This window comes from Hippopotamus amphibius, chromosome 11 (genome assembly GCF_030028045.1).
Source record: "Hippopotamus amphibius kiboko isolate mHipAmp2 chromosome 11, mHipAmp2.hap2, whole genome shotgun sequence".
Taxonomy (NCBI): domain Eukaryota; kingdom Metazoa; phylum Chordata; class Mammalia; order Artiodactyla; family Hippopotamidae; genus Hippopotamus; species Hippopotamus amphibius.
Window position 1 is genome coordinate 102,481,087 of NC_080196.1, and position 19,000 is coordinate 102,500,086.

General features: G+C 34.6%; 1 protein-coding gene and 1 pseudogene across 1 annotated transcript in view; both read right to left on the minus strand.

The window, feature by feature from the left end:
• Positions 1-1,443: 1,443 nt before the first annotated feature.
• LOC130832148 (small nucleolar RNA SNORA70) lies at positions 1,444-1,565 on the minus strand (annotated as a pseudogene).
• A 4,113-nt stretch (positions 1,566-5,678) lies between these two features.
• VPS4B (vacuolar protein sorting 4 homolog B) overlaps positions 5,679-19,000 on the minus strand; it is a 28,651-nt gene continuing 15,329 nt past the window's right edge. The window contains exons 4-11 of the mRNA XM_057699489.1: positions 18,723-18,790; positions 15,299-15,418; positions 12,632-12,788; positions 12,087-12,235; positions 11,492-11,573; positions 9,808-10,027; positions 8,207-8,347; positions 5,679-6,248 (exon numbers count right to left, since the gene is read on the minus strand). Coding sequence (XP_057555472.1) covers positions 6,147-6,248; positions 8,207-8,347; positions 9,808-10,027; positions 11,492-11,573; positions 12,087-12,235; positions 12,632-12,788; positions 15,299-15,418; positions 18,723-18,790 — 1,039 coding nt within the window. The 3' untranslated portion in view covers positions 5,679-6,146. The remainder of the gene's footprint in view (positions 6,249-8,206; positions 8,348-9,807; positions 10,028-11,491; positions 11,574-12,086; positions 12,236-12,631; positions 12,789-15,298; positions 15,419-18,722; positions 18,791-19,000) is intronic.

Consider the following 19,000-nt stretch of genomic DNA (forward strand, 5'->3'; position numbering starts at 1 on the left):
GGGGCGTGGGTTCGACCCCTGGTTGGGGAACTAAGATCCCACATGCTGCACGGCATGCCAAAAAACGAAAACAAATGAAAAAACAAAGAATATTAGCTCAGAGCCAGTGTCCAGTAATCCTGCGAGTATTCCCTTTATTTCACGGCAGCCTTAACCAGCCTCAGACCCTTTGGGGAAAGCTGAAGGGAAGCTCCCAGTGCACCTGAGATGTTCCTGTAGGAGCCTTCCTCAACAATAGAGAGTCTCCACCTCTTTCAAATGGTACAGATTCTATGACCTGATGCTGGTCTGGAAATTGAGTGATGTGCTCCATCACAATGGCCAGACCTCTGCTTAGTAGGCTTGGAGCTCTTTGGTTATACTAATGCAGCAGTGCCTCAGCAATGGTCCTAAGGACCCCACCACCCTTGAATCACTGGTCAAGATCTCTGCGGGAAAGACCACCCTGATTATCACACCAGCCCTGCAGCCTAACGTGGTGACCAAGTCCACCTGGCTTGTGCTGGCTAATTGCCACTACTTGGTTTCTGCAACCAAAAGATCGTTCCAGCCCCAATGAAATCAAAGACCCAAAAAACCCTCTGGAATGCATTCCTTTCATCTATAGTGACTTGGCTAAGAGACTGGGTTTTGGATCTCCTCCAGGAATGTGTGGCTTTGTGAGTGATTCTCATGTAATAAATCCACTCCAGCATTTCTATTTCCTAGATACTGGGTTCTTTCTTTCCTATCACCTTACTGGAGTTCAGAGTGGTTGACTGTCAAGTTCAGCTTCTTCAACCAATAAAGCAAACAATTAAAATCACTCAGCCTGCTCAAACCGAAATTCTAAATTCAGAATCTGTGTTGACTGAACCCATACTGATAGATTCAATCATAACTGAAATTAGACGCTTTCCTCAGCTATCACCAACATAATCCCTTCCCACATAGTTCTCTTGATACTGCCTGTACTCAGACTCCTCCAAATTCTCACAAATACACATATTTCAGCGGTAGCGATCCTACTCTACTAAATTGCCTCGCCTTCACATAAAAAATCTTGGAGAACCTGTGATTCCATTGATGTAATTTGGCAACCTGCAGGATCAAATAGTTTTGCTTTTGATGACTTTAGTACTGTGAATACAACAGATGTTTCTTTCAGCATAGTCACGGAGGATCCCTGGGTTTCCAAGTAGCAGTCCTTGCAGTTCTCAAGCCTTCATTGTTTTTCTACAGCAGCTGAAAAGTAGTTCCCCAATGTCTTGTCTTCACTGGACGCCTCATTCTATGAGACCACAGACAATAATGTAATCAGCCACATCGCCATCCAGTTAGATGCTAGTGATGCGGCTAGACCCTGGCCACCGTGCCCTGAGGCTTTCTAAAGGCACTGTGTATACCTGTCTGGAGCCTAGATTGGGGACAGCATCAGGCCAGTCATGAATGTCCACTGGAAAGGGCTGTTTTCAAGGTCCCTTAGGGCAACAGGCTGCACGCACTACAGAGGAGGCTGCTGTCTGCAGCCACTGCACACTGGGCCCCCACAGGGAAAAGAGCATAGTCGGCTTAATTGGCTGCAAATGCTGTCCTTATTTTTCCCCCTTTCTCTTCTTAAAAATTTTTATTTCATAGGGTTCCAGAGGAGACAAATTCCTGTGATCAGCTGTCAAGCTGAATGCAATTCTTACTTACAATCTTTTAATTTTTGGAAATTAAAGTATTTAAAGATAAAAACAAAGAAAAAATTAATAAGTATCTATATTTCTATCATGCAGATTTAGCCACTGTTAATTTCTTGATGTATTTGTCTTCATTCCTGATTTTCTTCTCTTTTAAAATAAAAATTGCAGGGTGGTAGAGAGGCAAAAATTACACATACTCATTGTAAAGCATTTAAACTCAGAGAAAACACTCAATAAATATTTATTGAGCACCCATCAGGCACCAGTACTGTTCCAGATACTGAACAGCTGGATACTGAACAGCATGTTAGGATGAGAAATTACAAATAAGAAACACAGTGAATCATATAGTATGTTAGATGATTAAGTGCTACAGAGAAAAAGAAAGCAGGGGTTGGGTATAAAGAAATTCAGGACAAATTGCAATTTTAAGTAGGATGAACAGGGAAGGTCTCGCTGGAAGGTGATATCTGAAAAAGACTTAAAAGGAGCTGAAAGGAGAAAAATCGAGCCAAATCTCACTACCCATAAATAACATTATGAACATAAGGTGAAAGTAATTCCAGATATCTTTATTTATACACACACACACAGATGTCTGGATGAATGGTTATGGATGAATGGACAGAAAGACACAGCTGGGAGAAATATACTGTTATAAAAAATGAATTCACACTATAAAAATTTTTTTTTCCAATCACCAACAATCTGTTTATTAAGCATCTGTAATTGTTTCTGGAGATATACACATATACATACATATATATATATACACATTTATCTGTATCACCCGGATTTGGATTTGGGATTGTATTAAATCTAGAATCAATGTGGTTAGAAATTGTTTCTGATGAGTCTTCCAACTCAGGAGCAGGGCCCACCTCTCTATTTACTCAGATCCACTTTAGTTTCTTGTGGTAATGTTTCATAGTTTTCTATACTGAATTCTTATATATCTTTCAGGTTTATTTCGAGGTATTTGATGCTTTCTGAGTTACTGCAATTGGTATTGTTTTAATTTCAATTTCTAATTGTTGCTAGAATATAGAAGTACAATTATTTTTATTAACCTATATCCTGTAATCTTGTTAAATTCATATTCTTTCTAGGTTTATTAATTTGGATTTTCTACATACACAATCATGTCACCTGAGAATGACAATTTTGTTTCTTCTTTTTTAACCCCTAAACTTTTATTTTCCTTACACTGGCTAGAATCTCTGCACAAAACTGAAAAGTAATGGTGACAGCAGGCACCTTTGTCTTCTTCCTGATTGCTGGCGAGTAAAGTTTTCAACAATTCACAATTAAGTATGATGTTTGTTAGGGTTTTTTTGTTTCTTTGGTAAATGCTCTTTATACAATTAAGATGCTCTCTTCAATTCCTAGTTTGTCAAGTTAAAAGAAAAGAATCACAAATGGTACTTGATTTTATTAAAAGCTTTTGATGACTCTACAAAGATAACTTTTCTCCTTTACTTCTGTAAATGCGCTAAATAATTTTTCAATTTTAAACTACCGTCCTTGCTTTGCACTGCACATTGTAAATGGAAACTTGCTGGTTTCTGTGGTGTAAATCACTTGCGTCATGGCAGGTTTCAAGCTACTAATGAGGTGACTGAACAGGTGGGCAGAAATGTGTAAAATTGGTTCTTGTGAGCCAGTATGAGCCAGCTGTGGCACGCCTCTGATTTTAGTTCCCAGTAACCAAAATTTACTACAACTTCACTAGACCAGCAAGAACAAAGCAACTTCAAATTATCTTTTATAAAAAGTCTCACAGACAATCTAGGAAGTAGATAAAATATGGATCCTTGATTTTTCAAGCCTTTATTAAGTACCTAATAAACAGTGTCTAGCACTACGCTAATGCAAAGGAAAACGTAACTGTTTGAAGAGCTTACAATCTAAAGGATCTAAACAAAATTAAGAGAGTCTGCTTGACACCTGGAGAAAAATCTTAAGACAGTCATAGCACGTTGGTGCTAAAGAAATCCAAAGGTAGGATGGGGATAGTTTAGGAATGAAGAGATGATATGGGTCATGAGCTAGATCTTAATGGACGTAATGGGATTAGACTGGCAGAAGAAAGAAGAAAGGAGGTGGGAAAGCACCCGGCGTCCGGGGGAGCTCACAAAGCTGGGCATTCTGTTTGCACCATCTCCGGCATCGGGTCAGGGAGATGGGCCTCCAGTTCCTACCTGTGCAGCTACAGGTGGCTAAATGACGCTTCACATTAATAATCAAATACGCGCATTCTGTTTTTCTGCATGTTGATGACAATAAACTCAAAAGTCAATCTTTCACTGAAACACCTTATAATTAAGGTCCCTATAAAGTTTTCAGACTGAGACAAAAAAAAAAAAATGTTCTTAAACATCCAGGGTATAGCTCAGAGAGATGCTCAAGTAGGGTTTACTTGTTGGCTCAGAAAACATCTACCCAAAATCATAATGGTCAAGGTCAAGACAGACAGAGCCTGAACAGTTTCCTTTTATTTATCTGCCCATAAGAACACATGGAAATGGCTATGCTCTACCATTCTAGAATAGGTCTAAAATCATTAGATTCTAGAAACAGTTTTAAAACCAGAAATGTGGAAACTGGACCTATGGCCGGAAGTGACACGGATACTGAGGCACAGTTCTCAGAGCATAGGTAAGAACTAAGGGTGATAAAATATCCACTTATCAACGCTGGCCTTACACACTACTTGGTCAATTTAAGTAAAATACTTCCTCAAATCCCTGGATTCATAAAAAATCCTGGATTTCAACTATTATATAGTTATAATAATATAGTTATGTTAAGTCTCCTAATGATATGACTAATAGCAATACTGTATGATTCTGAGGTGGATAAAGTATACAAAATATCTTGTAAGACATCCACAAAGAACTCAGTGTTGGTCTGCCAAGTTAATTCCCAACCCTCACATAAAAGGTACTGAAAAATAGTGTTTTCATGTATACATCCTTAATGAATAATTTTTAATCATTTGTTTGTTTCTAATCAATTTAGATATTTTCTCCTATATGGAAGATCCCCAAATAAAGAAGCATACACAGAATACAGCCAACAGTAGGTTATATCAATTTACTTCACATAAGAACAGCATATTTCAGGCCTACGATTTCCATTTAATATCAACAAAATCAATCTGTACAGAAAACCCAAAGGCAACCATATAGCATAATATGTAAAATGTGCAAATATACTTTAAAATGCAAATTATTCTATAGCATTTTCAAGGCAGAACTTTATAGTAAATTAAGGAGTCTACCTCATTCTAGCTGACAATAATCCTTTGCATGTAGAGCCAATGCAAATGTACAAGGCACAACTTAGTGTTGGTGCTAAAGTGTGTAACACACACCCTCAGATTATTTACTTGAAGGTATTAAAATAACATAATATCATGTTTGTATTTTATTATTTAAGGAGGCATCAGCTCATTTCTAAAGCTTCATGAAACATTACACTAACATGTGTGGCCAGGACAAGCTGTTCCCTGAAATTAAAAGGTAAAAGACAAGCCTCTAACTATCCTATATCAAAAAAAATTTATATATATATGTACACTCCCCTCCTCATCACACACAAGAAACCTCCCATAATCCAAAGGGGGGGCTGTTCCTTTTGGCAAAGGTTCCCATTACAGTATTCCATGACAGAATTATTTAAAAAGTACATATTTATTAACCACCTGTATTGGTCAATCTTGATACAAAAAGACACTGAAATAATAGACAATTTTCTTCTTCAAGATAAAGACAATGCCTAATTTAGAAAGTCTTTCTCTTGAGACTGCACAGTGAAAGGTATTATTTAGTTAAATATAAAAAAGCTTGCTGCTTTTGTAGGAATTATTTAAATCTGCATGGAGAAAAAAAGTCAACCTATCAAAAATCAATAAGAGCCTTGGCTGGAACCCAATTCAAAATCTTTCAAGCCCAATCACAGTGCTCTTTGCTGTTTCACTGTCCATCCCTGAGAGTAAATCATTTTTAATTTAATAAAGTAAATAAATTTTACATTGATGAGAATGATGCTTAAGATTTTTTTTTCAAAATATGAAATAAGCCCCATTTCATTTTAGTTAAAAAAAAAGATGAATGCTCTCTGCAAAGACCACTATTCATAACAATTTAAAATATCTGTATATCAATCAATCTTCTTTTTACTGGGTAATTTCTATTCTTTTGCTATTTATATATCACTCATTCTTTTTTCTTTTTCTTTTTTTTTGTATATCACTCATTTTCTTATAACCCATTACTTCATAATTTTTGTTAATAGGAAGATTTAATTGGTAATGGAGCAAAAGTACATATAAAACTTAAAGTAATGCTGAAGTGAGATCTCTATTTCCCTGTGGTAGAAGTGCTTTACTGGAAATAATCTGACTGCCGTCCAAGAAAGGCAAAAATACCTATGAAAGAGAGAACACACATGGTAAACATCTTCCTTGTCTTTGGTCTAGCCTTCTTGGCCAAAATCTTCTGTAAACTTCTTTAATTTCAACAAGTCGTGTTCATTGACTGTGGGCTTTGTGCTAAATAGTGACCGTAACATATCCGACTGTCAGGAAAAAGAAGGGGCGAGTATTAGTAACAGATTTAATCCAATAAAAAACATTTCACTACCAACATTACTAACCTCCACATAAGGTCAAGTCTAAAACTCCGCATCGTGCCGCAAACTACTGACGGTAAGCTCTTTCTATGTTATTCCTTTGCTTATAAACTTTCAATTGCTTGCCTGTCCTAATCACAACTTTCAAAGGCCCCTCAGCACCCTAAATAAGGAAGCACAGTTCTCTTAAGGCCTCCAGAATCAAATCCCTGGTCGCTTTTCAGGCCGTATCTGTTTTTCCTTAAACAAGAGAGCAGTTGTCCAAGTGCAACTGAAAAGCAATACAGTCATTCACTTATGTGAAACAGAATAATACCATTTAATCGAAATCAACTAACCAAAAATTTTAACTATTAGTTAAAATTACCATCAAAATGGTAAAAAGATATACTAATATCAAGGATTCATTAAAAAATTAACTTCTAGGCCATGTCTCCTGTAAAATAGTATGGAAAACAGTCAAAAGAACCAAAACTGTAAAAAATAAACCAAAGATTGCAGCAAAAAAGGATTTCTGAATAATTTCTCAGATAAGCATTGTGGTTAATTAACACATAAATATATCTGTATACTTACAGGTATATTACTATATATATGAATACAAACTTACACATATATGTACATATGTCTATATATCTAGGTCTACATATCGTGAGTTTCCCCTTTGAAAGTTACTGTTAATTTTTTTTTACTGTTAATTTTGACATATAGATTTGAAAATCTATACAGCAGATGATTTTAAAAACTGAGTGTTCATCAATAAGAAAACATAAACATAATAAATGTACCTTTTCAATCACAGTAAGTTCCCTAAAATTAATGTTTTACAAAATGTCTTATGAATTATTTTATTTCCTCCAATAGAAGCTACAGAAATGTAATTTTTACGAATATTTTAATTTCTCCAATATAAATTACAGAAATATAATTTTTTTTTTTAAGTTTGGGGGGAGTTCTTTTCCCTTTTATTTAAAAAAAATTTATTTATTTATTTTTTATTTATTGGCTGCATTGGGTCTTTGTTGCTGCTCACGGGCTTTCTGTAGTAGTGGAGGGCGGGAGCTACTCTTCATTGCGGTGCATGGGCTTCTTATTGTGGTGGCTTCTCCTGTTGCGGACCACGGGCTCTAGGCGTGTGGGCTCAGTAGTTGTGGCTCACGGGCTTAGCTGCTCCGTGGCATGTGAGGTCTTCCCAGACCAGGGCTCGTAACCATGTCCCCTGCATTGGCAGGTGGATTCTTAACGACTGCGCCACCAGGGAAGCCCAGAAATATAATTTTTTATAATAAAAATTTTGTTTTCAGAACTTTTTAAAAACGTACCGCATAATTTAAGCTTTCTATGAAGCTCTGAGAAGTAAAACAGAAAAACACTATCATGAATACTATGATTCATGCATTAGGGTTTCTGAATATTTTATGAAATCTGAGATTCAGGGAAAAAAATTTTAACCAATCCCACAATTTTGGTGATAATATTTCAGCTATAAGACCTATAATGTCAGAAGCCTGTGTGTTTTTAACAATAGCTTATTCACTTAAAATTAAAATTTCCTCAAGGCCCAAGAACACATTTTAAAAATAATTATTTTTATATTTTACATTCAATTAATCTTTGTAACTTTTTAAGTAGTTAGTATTAAATAAACATGCCTGATCATATTAACATTTTTGAACTAAGTTTACAAAACTGAAAATTTTATCTATCTGACAAATTATAAAATAAAACCCTTTTTTTTTTTTGGCTGCACTGTGAAGAATGTGGGAGGCTTAATTCCCTGATCAGGGATCAAACCCATACCCCTTGCAGTGGAAGCATAGAGTCTTAACCACTGAACTGCCAGGGAAGTACCCATAAAATACAACATTTTACACTTTTTCTTAAAAGCAAACAAAATGTCAAACCATGCAAACAACTGGCTCCAAAAGTTTATCCCCAGGGACATCCATCCACGTCATCTCAATGGCACCAGGATCACCTGGAGAACAGGGTGTTAGCAGATCATCTACTATGTTGTTAGGATCAGCTCGTGAAGGTCCTTGAACCTGGAATAAACAGTAATCTGAAATACTTATTTGAACAAATTAAATAAACATTGAGATTTAGACCATTATCAGGAAATCTGAAAATGTACTATTATTTTATGTTTTGTTAAAATGCTTACTTCTGAAAATAAACAGAAGAATATACAACAAAAAGTGCAATTATCTCTGGGTGATGGGATAGATTTTGCTTGATTTCAATTTTTTTCTTGGATGATCTATATTTGAAATTTCCTACAATAAATTACTTTGATGATCATAGGGAGAAAATAAGTTAAAATAAAGAAACAATTACCTGTAGCTAAAATTCTTTTTTTTTTTCTAATGGTTATTAAGTGGTAATAATTCTAGAGACCAGAAATAGACCTACTTAACACACTGCTATATTTAAAATGACCAGATGACCAACAAGGACCAACTGTATAACACAGGGACCTCTGCTCAATACTCTGTAATAACCTAAATGGGAAAAGAATTTGAAAAAGAATAGATACACATATATAACAATCACTTTGCTGTACGCAGCTAACACAACACTGTTAATCAACTGTACTCCTACATAAAAAAAAATTAAAAAAAAACCTACTTAAAAATTCCTTTAAGTTATTCTATTTTCCATAGCTGAGAAATTTCTGTGATCTTCGGAAAGTTTATTATTGTGAAATTACTGAATCTTTCTGTCTTTCCCAACAAAAGCTCCTTCCAATGTAAGTACAAAATTATATGCTAAATGCAATTTCAGCGCTAATCTTATGATTCATAACTGATTTAAAATAAAAAGTTTTAATAACATCCAGCAAAAGAACCTTTGTGACACAGAGTCACATATAATACTTAGATGGCAACACACCTGTATCAAATCAGGGGCTGCTTTCATACTTGATATTTGTTTTACAATGGTCAATCTTAAATACTGTCTCAGGACTGGGGCAGGGGTGGAAAAATAAACATTTTGACTTTACTTACTGTGTATATTTTATTGTCTGTCTTTGCTCATAAAAATTTCAGAGGCACGCATTTTTGTGTTTTTTGACTACTGTAGTTTCTGACTTACCTCTGGGCCCAGAGGTAAGTGTACCTGGTACACTTATACAATGTACTTACACATTTAATAAATAAAATACACAGGCAAACTTGTTCTTGCCAAGTGAAAAATGGAGTAGACGATGGAGCCACAGAGAGATCTACCATAGTTGGTGATACAAAAGGCCTGATGTTAAAAGAGGCACGCGTTATTTTCAATGAAATGGAAACATATCTATTATGTAAATCTATCTATTTATTATAAAATACTAAAATCTTCCTAAAATTCTTCAAAGAAGTCAATGATGGTCTCAAAACTTGATTTTCAAAATATATGAAAATGGGGTTAACATATATACACTAATATGTATAAAACAGGTAACTAATAATAAAAAATAAAGTAAAAAAAATATATGAAAAGATGGACAAAAGTTCCTTACCTTTTTAAAATGAGTAGCAGACTGTACTTTCCTAACTGGCTGCATAAGTGCATCACGTACAATGATACTTATGTCTGCCCCTGAGTAGCCTTCAGTTTTCTTCCCAAGTTCCCGGAAGTCTACTTCTGTTAGATTGTTCTGAGTGGTCCCCAAGTGCAGTTTAAACATTGCTGCTCGGGCGTGGGCCTCAGGCAAAGGAATATAAATTCGTTTCTCAAATCTTAAAATGAAAGAAAAATTACATCAAGAGTATTACTATAGGGACTTCCCTGGTGGTGCAGTGGTTAAGACTCCGAGCTCCCAATGCAGGAGGCCTGGGTTCGATTCCTGGTCAGGGAACTAGATCCCAAATGCATGCCACAGCTAGGAGTTCCCATGTCTCAACTGAGAAGCCTGTCTGCCACAACTAAGACCAGTGTGACTACATAAATAAAATTAAAAAAGAATATGATTATATAATATTTAATTTCTGTTAAAAATAATTTTTCAAGAAGAAAGAAGATATTTAGATATTCTCTTTTATACAAAGTTCAGCTGAATAAATTAAATGGGCCCATACCCATCAGAGTTAAACATATATATATTTAGGTTAATAAAGGGAAAATATCCAGAACACATTAACAAAAAAAAAAAAACCCCACAGTAGCCAGGGAACCAGTCTGGAGTGATTTACTTTTTCTCATATGATTTTTGAGTTATTTTGGCCAGAGTGTTTACATGTCTGGAATTCATGACACAACATGTCCTACAGGATTACAGTGTCCCATAGAATGACACTGTGAACTCCTGATCAAGGGCTTAATATGATTAAAAATGTGAAATAAAAGATGACAAAATAATTACGAAAATTCTAAAGAGCAAAATCACTCAAAATCTTATAATTTTGCTTGCCTTCTTAGAACTTCAGCATTTGGAGACAGGGAGGAAGCAAAAAGGGACAATTTAAATGGTCTGTGAAGACATTCTTCTCCAGGTAGTTTTTCTCTGTGGCAATAAGAAGAATTTTAAAAGTTTCCACTGTCTCTAGAGATGGGTTTAGAATTAGCCCATTTTTCAAAAATAACCAGTACACTTCCTTTCTTGACACTGGATGGTAATCTAACATTCTGGCAACCCATCAAGTGAATGGAGTAAAAGCAATAAAATCTGAAGTGCTAATTTTTACTATGCACAATTAAATGAATGGGACAGGGAATTGTAAAGCACTGAAAAGGAGTGTGTATACCTTCCCTGTAACTCAAGTTTCACATTCAGTTTAAAAATTATATAGATACAAACATTTTTTAACTGAAAATATATTTTCCTGAGCATAGTTTAATTTGTATAATCGTCATTTTGCTAAAATTTTATATGAAGGTTTTTCCACTGAAATACCAAACTATATTTGTAAATTTCTGAAGCATCAGTGTACCTACTAAGCTTAATTAGAACTGAAGTGACCATTAGGTAACATACTTTCCAGTGTGAAAGATTCCAGGAGGTGTAAATCTTGGCTCTTCAACACAGCAGGCAAACAAACAAATGAATGCCCACCTCTCTTCCCGAAGGCAGGGGTCAACAGGGTTCGAGCACATTAAAAAGCATTCTGAAGTTATCAGAATGCCTCCTCAACTAGACAGAATGGGAATTAATATTCACTTATTACACTGTAATTAGAAATAAGGTATTGACTGTGTCATCATACCTTCGCCTAATGGCAGAATCCAAAACCCAGGGTATATTCGTAGCTCCCAGAACCAAGATTCCATCATTGTCCACACCAACCCCTGTGTCAAAACAGGTAATGTTTCAAATAATTTGTCATTTCAGTGTTCTTTGACCTCATCTGTATGTTCTCTTATGAATGTGGAACTTTAATGTTAAAATGCCTCATTTTGAGAGTTTCTCTCTGAAAAAAACTGTATTAACCACATTTCACATTACTAGAATATGATGCAAATATTCCCAAGAATAGAATCTCCTAAGCTGTGGAAAAACTACTGTTAATATTCTTTTCAAAATACTTCTTGAAAGCTTTAATTTGAAGTGTACATATTCCTGTTATTGATATTGTTTCTGGTATGTTATAAGTAAATATATTAATCTCTTTACTATTTATACGAATGAAATGATTACAACTGGGTAAAAATTACGTATGCATGTGGATCAGAATGAGACATGGCATAATGAAACACCTGGCCTAAAAGAACGGAAAAATTCCGCTTGAATTTTTTTCCATTACTGTTATAATAACGGTTATACAATAAAAAGAAATTATTTTAGAAAATCAGTAACACTACCTTGCATTTGAACTAGGAACTCAGTCTTAATTCTACGTGCAGCTTCACTTTCATTTTCACTTCTTGAACCACACAGAGAATCAATTTCATCAATGAAGATAATGGAAGGTTTATTCTCTCTGGCAAGTTGGAATAAGTTCTTAACTAGCCTAAAGATAGATAAAGGTTTCAATTTCTAAGAAATAGTAAATGACACATGACAATGAAAAACCTAAAACAAAACAATATACCCATATTATAGGAACTCTACAGATTAAAAAGCCTCATCACATTTTGATCCAGAAAATGAGATTACTACATTTGGATAATTCATTTTATGAGTTACTAAATTATATACATATCATATATGCTATCTCTTCCCTATGAAATAAATCCTAAACGAAGGACTAATCTAACAGAAATGAATACCACCTGTATTATATCACTTTTTGGAATGTCTATTAATGATATAAGAAAGCTATTACTTTATAGACTGAAGTAGTGACTACCAGGAAAAGAAAAACTAAAAAAAAAAAAAAAAAAAAAAAAATCAATTCACTACTTACTTTTCACTTTCACCTAGCCACTTAGAAACAAGGTCAGAGGAAGATATTGAGAAAAACGTTGAGTTGTTTGCTTCTGTTGCTACAGCTTTGGCTAAATAGGATTTTCCTGTTCCAGGTGGCCCAAATAACAGGATTCCCCTCCAAGGTGTTCTTTTGCCTAAAATTTGCATTAGAAACATAACGTGAGAATTTCAAGACTGTTAACTTCAGTTACCAGGGACATCATCCACATTGAGGAATATCGTGAAGAGGTTTCTACTCTAAAGCTAACAGTATAACACAAAATTTAAATAAAGCAATCTAAGGTAAGTGTGTCTTAAATGCACTTTGTTTTTTCTAGAGACCACTTTGTCAACAATGAGTTTATATAGCTGTAATCCTTCTCAGAGGAAGTTAATTTGCTTGCTCACTCATCCAACCACTATGTATTGAAACCACAATGTGTAGGCAGAGAACTATGAATACAAGGATCTGCCTTCCAAGGCCTTCCAGTCTATTAAGAAGAAAAGAATTCAGTTAGAAGGTACTTCCTGATCATCAACTATGTGCACTACTCAGCATCAGAATATTATAGGAGAAACCATACCCACAGGGGAAGGGCAGCTGGAAATATTTTCTTTTAAATATTTACGACCTTTGGAGGAGTGAAACTAATACAGTTTGGATGCCTTGTGAAGTTCTACTCAGTTCTTGATTCCACGAGGAAACACAGGTTATTATTATAGGTGGCAGATTCCCATTCCAATACTTGGGTAACAATAAGGGGATTCTACCTTAAATCCTAGTTTTGCCAAAATATAATAGCAAATGAACAAGTAAATTCTTTGTATCTCAGTTCCGCTAATGAGAAATTATAATGCTGCCTTAAATAAACCAGGCTGGGTTACAACTGGCAATAAAATATCAAATACACATTAAAAAAAAAAAACTACTAGGTGTAAACTGTGCGTAGACATGTGGTATCTGTAAAAGAATGATATACAGACGACTGATGGCAAACTAAATATCATGTTTATTGTTATGAAAGCCTCAACTTTTACTTGAATTCTATTTGCCTATTTTAAATGCCTGCAATTATAAATCAGTGTTCTCTTAAGTGTGGTACACATACCATTGATGGCAGATGAAATGCTTTTAGGTGGTATATGAATACTTTCCAATTAAATAATTTTTTAAGTGCATTCTATAAAAACACTAATTTTTCCATTTATAGAGATACAAAGTAGTCTTGTAAAATACAGTTACTAAGTAAAAACAAGTGGGATGATTTAGAAGTTCATATATGGGCAAAACAATCTATAGTGTTAGTAGTCAAAAGAATGATTACCTCTGGGGAGGAAAGAGGCAGAGAGGGATTTCTAGGTTACCAATAATATTTTTTTATCTGGGTGATGATGATTACAGGTGTACTCTGTGATAATTTATGAAGCTGAGCACTTATGGGTTCCTGCATGTCTGTGTATATTTATGCTACAGTTTAGTAGAAAGTTTGCTCTAAAAGTGAGCGATTTAAAGAAAAATATTTAAAAAATAATGGTACACGTATATGGAAAAATTCATGAAGATGATACAGTTAGGACTCATGTTTAGGAAACACTGGTATAAGTAACATAACATAAAATGAGTTCAGCCATATTTCTGTACCTTTATAGCATTATGATGTCAACTTTTACACTGTTAGTTTCATATTCCTGAAGTGAGGTTGTAAGTCGTACCTCAAAGCTAGGGGGACAACAGGTGGCCCACAGGTTCCTGCTCTTCATCACTGCTCTACACGACATCACTGTCTGGACCTGTTCAGTTTGAGGCCAATATCACAGATTTGCTCTCTACATAAACCAGCTTGTTTTTCAAAGGAAAAACCTCTGTTTCATTGTGAGACTTGTGGGTATAGCCGTATCACAAAACAGGCTATCAGTCACAAAAAGGCCAATGTGAAGGAACAGTTCAGCACAGACAAATCGCCTACTGCTGGAGCTGTAACTTCAACTCTATCCAGATGGTGGGTTAGCAATATTTTCCTCGCAGTGATAACGAGCTACTAGAGGATACACACGTCATATGAAACAGTTAAATAATTTTAACTCCTCTGTTTAAGAAACAGAAATATTCTTATAAGACTAGTACACGTCCACTGCAAAAAATTCAGACGAAAGTCAAAAGGAAAAGTAAAAAATCACCCATAATCTCATCTCCTAGACACACATTAACACTTTTATGTTAATTTTTCTACACCTATTTCTCAGCACACACATTTACTTAACAATGTAGACTCATACCACACATACTGTATACCGTGCTTTTTGATCTTAACGATACAGGTGAACATTCTTCCATTTACATGGAACATTCTTCCAATTATAATGTAGGTCTAAATTTCTTAATGTAGATGGTACACTGTATTCTAATGAGTGCACAGCATTCTACTTTATGTCCATGATTTACCTTATGCCCTACTGCTCAACACAGTTTTTTTCAATATATATATTACAAATACATATATGCATATGAAATAAGTATCTGTGTAAAGGTGTATCACTGCCTCACAACAGAATTTAAGGCAACAACTCACGATATAGTGACAAGAATTCATAATACTTTACCTCAGTCATCAATGCATTTAAAAAAAAAAAATCATCAAAAAAAATTATTTAAAAGTCATCTCACCCGTAAAGAGATGAGGAAATTTAATAGGCAATATCACAGCCTCTTTCAGTGCTTCTTTGGCTCCTTCGAGACCGGCAACATCACTCCATTTCACATTAGGTCTCTCTATAACAATGGCACCTACGAAAAATTAAGTCATCTTTAAATTAAAGAGGACTATTCCATCAAATTCAGAAGACAACATGAAATAATCATGAAATACAGAAATGCATTATAAATTTGTCTGGAAAAGTTCTATGTATTAAAAACATTTCTGAACGTGTGTGGTGAGGACGAAGTTGTTAGGCTGTAGTGAGAACCAGGGGTGGAGAGCTAGATAATCTAGGGTAAAGTCACTTAACTTTTCTATCTCCACTTCCTCAATGTGAAATAAAAATAATACCATCTGCCCAAACTACTTAGACAGGTTAGTGTAAAGATCAAATGATGTGATGAGTATCAGAGTGCTTGGAAAAGCACCAAACATTACATAAAGTAATTACAATGTTTGACTACGCTGATTCTGAAATATCTCCTATTTCTCCTTTTAACCAGAAGAAACAGTGATCTAATGCTCTCCTTAACCACAGAAAGAAAATATACTTAACAACTTTAGTTGAAGATGGGCAGATGGATGGGCGGATGGATAAACAGAGGGGGAGGGGAAGTGAGAGGCGGGGAAAAGGACGATGGAGAGGAGAAAGTTACTCTTACAGACTGGCAATACTTGCCCAAGACTTGCCAAATTTTCCATTCGGCTTCTAAACAGACTTATTTACAATTTTTGTACATTAACAAAGTCATTTAAATGATTTAGTTTTTGAACACAATATATTCAAAAGCCATAGCAAACTGATGTAGTAAGAACAAGTAAAAATCAGTAAGAGTCCACAAAAGATTTCTCTTACTATAGCTTACTGGCAAAACTTTCTAGATATCTTTTATCAAAAGCTTTCCCAATTTTCCAATGTATAGAAATTCCTCAACTACAACTATGAAGTAGCCTGTTCAAAGGTGATGTGTAATTGTTTTAAGTATAATATCACCATTTACACAATCTACTGACTGCCTATGATATTGTAGTTTATGGGTATTTTTTTCTTGTTTTGAAAGATCATCTGTTATTCTAAGAATGCTTATACTCTGTAACTTTCCTAAATTATGAATATCTTTAGCTATACATTAAAATGAAATGAAACCATAAACACTTTTCACATTCTAAAAGTTCAGACTAAGTATAAACTAAGAAGCCAATTCACTTTTTCTTTTCTATGTTCCATCCAGATTAGTAATCCTACATGAGAAAAATACTGCATCACTTGATAGGATCTTGTGTTAATTAAACAAAAGTAAATTTATATATCAGCATTATCTGGTCAACTAAATTTTTTTGTTATGAATTTTCTAAATATGTCATAATTTATCTTCCCATTTAACTAATACCTTTCTCCTTAAAGTTTAAACTAGGTGACTTTGGAATGCTAAAAGACTATTTAGACAAAAGTAATATCAATTACTAGACACTGATTAATGACTTTTAAAATTAAAAGGGAGGAATTATTAGAAAATAAAAGCCAAATAATTTGATAATTCCCAATTGTATAAATTTATCCATTTTTTGATTATACTATTTATTATACTAGCATGTTATTGAACCTCAAAGTCACTGAATATCAAAATTAATAGAAAACTCAAATCATAAACTTTAATTTTAATAATCAAATATTACACTTAATGTCATAACCTAAAACAAGTAAAAGATTTGGAAAATTGTTTCAGGAAAAATGAGGAAAGATTCAGAAAAGGATATTATATGATGAAATCCATCAGCAAACCATGAAACTAAAAGATGGAAAAAAAGGACGCTCAGATATGAAAGGCTATGATTCCCTTCATAGTCTATTTCATCCTGAAATTTCAAATAAATTTCCTCATTTAAATGTTTTAAGCATCTGTATATTTAAACATCCCTGGGCTTTATCATCACTGATAGGAAATGTAAAAAAAAATTCCCCATTAAAAATTGGGTTGTATCTTTTTCAAAATTAAAGATATAATCCAATTTTTACTTCATTGGGGCAGAACCAGAGAGAGGAGGAACAAACCAAAAGAATAGATAGAAAAAAGCTTTTTGCCTTACAAGTAAAATAAAGCCACTTGGCACGGACCACTGGGTTGCCCCAAAAAACTTACTGAAGACGAAGCATGACCACACTGCTCGAGGCAGTGGAAACTCAGTTACTGCCTTTGGACTACATCCACCATTGAAGTTCTCATGTAAAAATACCCTCATTAATTGTAGTGTTTTCCAAATACTTTTCTTATAGTATTCCCCCATACAACCCAGAGGGGTTGGTAAGACAGAAATATTACCAAAATGAAGAGATTAGAATACCAGGGTTAAAGGTCTGGCCAAGCTAGGTATGTTCACCAATCACTAACTAAGGCTGAGCCTCTATAATGGGTTTCCCTCCCAGACATGAGTTCTATTCAGCAAGATTCAAATTAATAAAATACCCATTACCAATGACTGAGCATAAAATTCAACTTGAAAAATCATTAGCCAACATATCAAAGAACAATCAAATCTCAGTGACTAAAGAACCCAGCAGTTAAATAGATGCCTTTTTAGATACACAGAGCTACTATTTATTGAGTTCCTGGTATTGTCAGATGTTAACATTAGGCAGTTTTTACATCGTCATTAACCTTTTAAACAGCCCTGAAAGGAAAGTATTCTTAACTTCCATGTTAGAGTTGGGGTCCCAGACTCTGAGAGGTTAGGCGACTGGCCTAAGACTAGACAGATTTAAGCAGCAGACCCTGGAGTGGGATCCAGATGTGAATGGAGCTACAATCTATGCCCTCTCCATCGTGCCCCTTCACTACAGTAGGGGAGAGAGAAAGGGCTTTTATAGGTGTGGAAGGTAAAAATCTGAAAGCAGAAAGAGAGAAATGTAAATGGGAACACTGAAATAGGGTAAAAAAGCAGATGAGAAAGAGCAGGTAGGAAACATGAAATAGACAGCATCAATGAATAAGCTACAGCAATAGCAATAAAAGCCAAGTGTGAGTTCCAATTCATTCTGTTGCTCTGACAGGATATTTCAATACCATCAGATTTTATAGTAAGCTAATAGTATAACTGCTACCCTCTCTAAAAGGGGGCAAATAAGACAAAACGAAAGATAGGAGGCTATTTAAGGCAGATATAAAATGAAACAATATTTTTACCGCATGGAAAAAACCAACCCATCAGAGACCCTATTGAGCAAATCTTATAAAAATGGTCTCAACAAAGCCAGCATGTGACCACTGGGAACCAAAGCCAGTTGCTGAACCTTATTTAAATACAGCCGGGAAAAAAACCCAATTCAAATAGGCAATTCATGATGAGTTTTTTTAAAAACAAGATAGTAAATTTAAAAATGAAATCTAAAGCAACCTTGAAGTTGATTCTGTAGTTTCTTTTTTTCAGGATCATCAGATTCTCCTTCCCCATCACTGTCATTCCTAATAAAAAGAATTTAATATATTCAAATGATCACTCATTGCTATCAGAATAAGGGAAAAAATAAAGGAAAAGATTAACCTGAAATATCTGTAATTTAAGTGGCAAAATAAGACATTTACATTAAAAGTTAAGCTTATTTTCTTTTAAGAATATACTAAACAAAATAATAAGCAGGCATATTACCCATCAAAATGGAATCATGAACAGGA